This window comes from Octopus bimaculoides, chromosome 27, assembly GCF_001194135.2.
Source record: "Octopus bimaculoides isolate UCB-OBI-ISO-001 chromosome 27, ASM119413v2, whole genome shotgun sequence".
NCBI lineage: Eukaryota > Metazoa > Mollusca > Cephalopoda > Octopoda > Octopodidae > Octopus > Octopus bimaculoides.
This window is the reverse complement of record NC_069007.1, coordinates 12,948,147-12,955,403: the sequence shown is the minus strand read 5'-3', so window position 1 is coordinate 12,955,403 and position 7,257 is coordinate 12,948,147. Positions and strand designations below refer to the sequence as shown.

Here is a 7,257-nt window from a genome sequence, read left to right as displayed (position 1 = left end):
TATATATATACAATGGGCTTCATTCAACCTCTGTCTGCCAAACCTACTTACAAGGCTTTGGTTGGCCCAAGCCTACAGAAGAAAACACTTGCCCAAGGTGCCACGCAGTGGGACTGAACCTGGAAGTATGTGGTTGGTAAGCAAGCTATTTACCACATAGCCATCCTGCATATATACATATAAGAAATTGGGATGATAAAGGGATAAATAATTCTGTTATGAACTTCATTAGGTTACAGCTGTTTCTGCTAAAAGATGCAATGCACTCATAGTTAAGTGCTCGAGTATTACCCTTTAGCTTCACATGTATATTGAGTTCTAACACAAGATTATTATTATTGCAATGCCTAAGCAAAATATTAAAGCATGTGTGTGTGTGCGTGCATGTGTGTGTGCGTGCATGTGTGAGTGTGTAAGTGTGCACATGTGTGCATGAGTGTGTTTGAGTCTTCTTGTTTTGACATTGTGCGATAATTGTAAACGAGTGTCACTGTCATACAAGTGGTGTATTCCATTTCCAATCTTCCGTGAGAACATGTCTGGCCATGGGGGGAAATATTACCTTGCTTGGAAACAGGTGAGGGCTGGCAACAGAAAGTGCGTCTGGCCATAGAAAATCTGCCTCAAACTCCATCAGACCAATGCAAAGTATTATAAAGGGCCTGTTAAAATAATGATGAAAAAAGGATCTGTGTGTGTGGTGGGGTATATAGATATGCATGTATGTATATCTATCATCATCATCATCATCATCATCATCTAGCGTCTGCTGTCCATGCTGGCATGGCTTGGAACGTTTGACCAAGGCTGGTAAGCTGGGGGGCTGAACCAAGCTCCTGTCTGATTTGGCATGGTTCCTATGGCTGGACGCCCTTCCTAACTCCAACCACTTTGCAGAGTGTACTGGGCACTTTTAAGTGGCACTATACAGGCACTGCCACAAGTGCTTCTAAATGGCACTGCATGGGTTCATTTATGAGGCACTGCACGGGCACTTTTATGTGGCACCACAGGGGCATTTTTACATGGCATTTTCACAAGTGCTTTACACCACCTGCAGGGTTGGTTTCTTGAGTACATCCAGGTGTCTTGGTCCTTTGTCATCTCACCTGAAAGGTTTAGTTTCCTGAAGTCGTTCCTCAGTACTTCATCCTATGTCTTCTTGGGTCTCTCGCTTCCACACATATATGTGTGTTTGTATGTACCCTTGTCAAGGAGGGTTTTAAACAAGCATCAATGTCATGCTGGTGATGTTGTTTATTCTGAGTTTCCCATGGGGAAATATTACCTTATTTGGAAACAGGTGAGGGTGGATGAAATGAAAAGCATCTGGCTGCAGAAAATCTGCCTCAACAAATTCTATCTGACACATGCAAGCATGGAAAAATGCGCATTAAATAGAGATGGTAATAATGCATTTACACAAACCTTTATTCAGAATTTTCATTGGAACAATCTCCAAGACGTCTCGTTCCTGGCTTGATCCATGGCGCTCATAGGTTTGTACAAGAACCTGCAAGTATTTGGCAATGTAACCAGGACAGGAAGTGAAGTCTGAAAGTAATACCAACTGTTTCAAAGTTCCAGCACATGGCGTGGGAAATATCGCAATCTGTTTTGAAGAAAACGGAAGAAAATTGGTTCAACTGTATTGAAAGACATAAATACAAACAAATACACTACACACACACATATACACCACACACACACACACACATACCCATATATAGTTGATATCTTTTACTTGCTTCAGTCATTAGATTGTGGCCATGCTAGAGCAATACCTTGACGGGTTTTAGCCAAATAAATCAACCTCAGTATTTATAAATGTTTTCTTTAAGGCCTGTTACTTATTCTGTCAGTGTCATTTGCCAAACTGCTAGGTCACAGAAGAGGTGTAAATGAACCAACATTATCAAGCAGTGATGAGAAACAAATACACAAGTGCATACACACACACAGACACACACGATGGACTACTTTCAGTATCTTTCAAACAAATCTAATCACAAGGCTTTGGTGACCCTAAGACCATAGTGGAAGACACATTGCCAAGGTGCCATGCAGTGTCATTGAACCCAGAACCATGTGGTCAGGAGGTATATATATATATATATATATACGAGGGGATACTCAAAAGAAACTGGAATTTTGCAATATTATTTTATTCACTTAGTTTTACATGTTTTACACTTTTATCACCTTTAAAGTATTCTCCATCTGAAGCAATGCATTGGTCCAGTTGCGTTTTCCACTATTCGAAGCAGTGCTGGAACTCTTGCGAAGTGATGCCTTTTAATTCCTCTGTCGTCTTTTTTCTTCACCTCTTCCACATCTGCAAATTCCATAGCACTACCTTTCATCACTAGTGATGACCTTTGAAGAAAGGTCCAGACCAACTTCCAAATGTTCTTTCCATTAATGACATGCATTCAGTCGTGACTGCTTTTCATCTTCCGTTAGCAAGCAAGGCACAAATTTTGTTGCAACTCTTTTCATTCGCAATTCCTCACTCGAAATTCATTGGCAGAAGGACCAGGACACACCAGTCATAGCAACAAGTTCATCAATTGTTCAGTGAAAGTCCTGCAAGATCAGTTCATAAATTTTCATAATGTTTTCATTTGTTCAGGAAGTTGATGGTCACCCTGAACAAGATTGGTCTTCAAGCAACAAGAGGCCATTCCTAAAGCATGGAAACCACTCGTAAACTTGTGCTCTACTCATGGCAGCAGCCTTGAGAGCTGTTCGAAGCGTAACAACTGTTTCGGCAACCATTTGCCCCAGCAGAAAACAGGATTTCACCGAAGCATGCTGTTTGTTTCATTTCAGCCATAGCAAAATCAACAAACAGGGGAGAAGCACTGCAAAACAAAGATGCACCATGTCGCAGTACAACTGCACCAAATGCCACCAGTTGGCAGACTGATACCTGAGGGTTACATCAAGTGACTTCTAGTGGCAGGAGCCCGAAGTACAACGGGCTTGTCCCACAGAGAATGTTTCCCATTACTTTTGGGTACCCATGGCTGTGTGGTAAGAAGTTTGCTTCCCAACTAAAAGGTCCCAGGTTCAGTGCCACTGTGTGGCACCTTGGAGAAGTGTCTTCTACTATGGCGCTGACTTCACTAAAACCTTGTGAGTGGATCTGGTGGATAGACACAGGGGGAGGCCCGTGGTGTATGTACACACAGGTGTCTGTGTGTCTGTGTTTGTCCCCCACCACTCCTTGACAACCGGTGTTGGTGTGTTTATATCCCCGTAACTTAGCAATTCAGAATAAGTTCCAGGCTTTAAAAAATAAGCCCTGGGGTCAATTCATTCAACTATAAAACTCTTAAAGATTGTGCTGCAGCATGGCCACAGTCTGATGATTAGAAACACGTAAAAGATTAAAAAATAAAAGATATATGTATATATTATATACATGCATATATATATATATATATATACAAATACATTTATATATAAATATATATACATACACACTCACACATATATATATCCAAAGATACCAGTAACAGACGGTTAAGAAAAACATTGCTTCTCATGTATGTGATTTCAGACTGCATCTGACATCCTATTGCATGGCATCTTGAGCAAGTGTCTTCAACTCTAGCTTCACACCAACCAACCAGCCAACCAACAGATGTATTCTTTTATCCTTTTACTTGTTTCAGTTATTTGACTGCGACCACGCTGGAGCGCTGCCTTTGGTCGAACAAATTGGCCCCAGGACTTATTCTTTGTAAGACTTATTCTATCAGTCTCTTTTGCCAAACCGATAAGTTACAGGGATGTAAACACATCAACTTCGGTTGTCAAGTGATGGTGGGTGGGACAAACAGACACACAAACATAAATATATATATATATATATATATACGACGGGCTTCATTCAGTTTCTGTCTACCAAATCCACTCACAAAGCTTTAGTTGGCCCAAGGCTATAGTAGAAGACACTTGCCCAAGATGCAACACAATGGGACTGAACCCAGAACCATGTGGCTGGTAAGCAAGCTACTTACCACACAGTCACTCCTGCGTCTATTGTGAGTAAGTTTCTTCAGCACACCAGCGATGTAGAGCGGTAGGTTTAATCTATCACCTACCCCACCCCCACCACTAACACAACCACCACCACTAAATAGACATGTACTGCTCTTATCAAAGAGTTCACTCTGTTGCAAACATTTATTTTTTTTTTTTTTGGTCTTCAGATAAATAATTCAATAACTGCATTCCTTGCTTCCCACTGCAATAATTCAGGAATCAGAGTTTCTTTCTCCTCCACTTAGTCACAGACACTCTACAGAAGAATCACAGAGGCCATGATCTCCCCCATGACAGTGGAATCTCTGTAATAATCTACTATAATAATACTCTTGTGTATTTCTCCGTCACAACATATGAATGAGAAAAAGGAAGGGGTGATAGATGAATGAGAAAGCAAGGGGTGATAGATAAATAAGGAAGGAAGAGGTGATGGCAAACTTGGTAGTGGGATGATGGAAGTTCTACGGTTGGAAAAATAAAATCAAACAGCGTTTCAACTCTGTGTGAGTATACGTGTGTGTATGTAAAAGGAAGTCATGTGAATGTGTGTGTGTGTGTGTGTGTGTGTGTGTGTGTGTGTGTGTGCAATGGAAGTGGGATGGTGAACATTCAATGCCGAAAAGAAAAATCAAACAGCGTTTCAACTCTCAGTATATGTGTGTATGTATGCATGTAGAAGGGAAGTATGTAAATGTTTGTATCTGTGATTATTTTCTACCTTATTTATATATAAAATACTATAATTAACCGTCATTTTTGACAGCACGGAGCCAGCTAGTGTACAATAATTTCTTATTGACTATTTTTATTGACTATCTTCAAAAAGGCCACACCATCAATGGAGGGTACTATGTCAACTTCTGAGACAGTAATGAAAGGCTATCGAGATGAAATGCCCAGGAAAACTGATGAAAGGGATCTTGTTTCATCAAGACAATACTCCAGCACACAAGTCCTTGCTTTCAATGGCTGTTGTGTGTGACTGTCGCTTTGAACTGGTTGGTCACCCTTCCTGTTACCCTAACTTGGCCCTCATCTGACTATCATCTGTTTCTCAACATTATAAAAAACTCCTGGCTGGGAACCAGTATTGCAATGATGATGACATCACATCTGCTGTCGATGACTCTTTTGACCAACAGGGTGAAAGCTTCTTCCCCAATGGGATCCAAGAACTGCAACACCGATGGAAGAAGTGAGTGGACCACAAGGGGGACCATGTTGAAAAATAAACCTCATTTGATCACACTGCATGAGAGTAGCTTGGTCAGCCTATGAACATTTTAGTTGACCTTCATATTTTATGCATTCTCAAAAGTATGAAAGGTAAAATCAACCTTAGAAGAGTTGAATGCAAAACATAAAGAGCCTGATAAAATACCACTAAGCATGTCGTCTGAAGTTCTAAGGATACTGCCAGCTCCCTACCTTATTATTAATGGTTTCAAATTTTGGCACAAGGCCAGCAATTTCGTGGGTGGTGGGGAGCAAATTGATTACATTAACCCCAGTGCTCAAATGATACTTATTTGGTGGTGGGGGGGTGCAGTTGATTAGATTGACCCCAGTATGCTACTAGTACTTAATCTGTTGACCCCGAAAGGATGAAAGACAAAGTCGACCTCGGCGGAATTTGAACTCAGAACGTAGCAGCAGACGAAATACCGCTAAGCATTTCACCTGGCATGCTAACGATTCTGCCAGCTTGCTACCTTAGATTTTGTATATAATGATATCGAATTTTGTCACAAGGCCAGCAATTTCAGTGGAGCGGGTAAGTTGATTAAATTGACCCCAGTGTTCAACTGGTACTTATTTTATCAATCCTGAAAGACTAAAAAGCAAAGTTGACTTTGATGGCATTTGAACTTAGAACGTAAAAACGGATAACATGCCACTAACTACTTTGCCCAGCATGCTAACGATTTTGCAGCTTGCCATCTTACAGTCGTTATGTATTGATGCACAATAATATATAAAAGGTTACAGATCCGTCTCTTCCTGCTGTGACTAAATCATAAAAAAAAAATAATAAATTACAAAAGACCATAAACCTACAAACCTTCTGGAAGCAATCATAAGCAAGAAGCAGAAGACCAGCGGAGAATCTCGTCAGAAAGGAATGAGTCAGAAGTAGGAGATTGTCATCAGCCTTCAGTTTCTAGAGTAAATGAAATGAAAGAGTTCATTAGCACAATTATATTAGAAACACCAAATAAATAAGATAGAAAAACACAAAAATAGTCAACTGAATGCAGGTACAGCTCTGGTTGAGTTTCTTTGTAACCAAATGGTGCCCAGGGCAAGTGTATTTTACTGTGGCCCTGGTCCAACAAATGATTTATGAGTGGATTTGGCAGATAGAAACTGCAGGAAACTGGTTGTATGTATATACAAGGGGTGCTGAAAAGTTCCTGACTTTGGGTAAAAGAAAATACAGGAAGATCAGTTAATTATAATTTTATTCAACATATTCCCCGTCTCAGATTCAAACATTTATTGCAGCAGTCCTTCAATTTCCGTAAGCTCTGTAAAAAGGACTCGGAAGGCTGGGCCGCCAACCAGGCCTCAGTAGCAGTGATCATTTCCGAATCAGAGTGAAGTTTCGTTCCCTTGAGATATTTCTTCAGTTGTGAAAAGTGGTGATAACTGAAGGAGGCCAAGTCAGGAAAGAAAGGTGGGTAGTCTACCAATTCAAAGCCAAAGTCATGTATTTTCTGTAAGGTTTCATGTACTGTGTGTGCTGATGCACTGTCCTGCAAGAACAGGACACAACAGCTTCATGCAGTTTGTCCAGAAGAGACGTGTAGTATTCTGCATTGATGACATGACCTTTTGACAGGTATTTTACGAGTTCTCGATCTTTGTCCCAGAATCATTCCAGTTGACTTCTGGGTCCAAAACTTCTTGGGAATACCGTTGATCTACTCAATCAGGACTGAACCGGGGTTAAACAACAAAGAGAACAGAAAATATTCAAGACAGTTGAAGAGACAGAAGCCGGAGCTTTAAGAGACACTCACTTGAAGAGCAAAAGAGACTTTGGTAAGCAGCAACATTTTGTCCAGAATTTCTCCTTTGCCAAGCAGCGTTGTTGGAGAAGTTACATTGACAATCAGCGTTAACTGTTGATGGGATTTATTTTCCTCTTCCCTACCAAATATTTTCAGATCCTGCAAAGAAAAATAATGCATATGTATA

At 40.6% G+C, this 7,257-nt stretch overlaps 1 protein-coding gene across 1 annotated transcript in view; it reads right to left on the bottom strand.

Annotated features, from left to right (window-relative positions):
- LOC106867681 (cap-specific mRNA (nucleoside-2'-O-)-methyltransferase 2) overlaps positions 1–7,257 on the bottom strand; it is a 47,434-nt gene that overhangs the window by 12,070 nt on the left and 28,107 nt on the right. The window contains exons 10-12 of the mRNA XM_014912622.2: positions 7,080–7,229; positions 6,119–6,217; positions 1,429–1,612 (exon numbers count right to left, since the gene is read on the bottom strand). Of these exons, the coding sequence (XP_014768108.1) occupies positions 1,429–1,612; positions 6,119–6,217; positions 7,080–7,229 (433 nt within the window). The remainder of the gene's footprint in view (positions 1–1,428; positions 1,613–6,118; positions 6,218–7,079; positions 7,230–7,257) is intronic.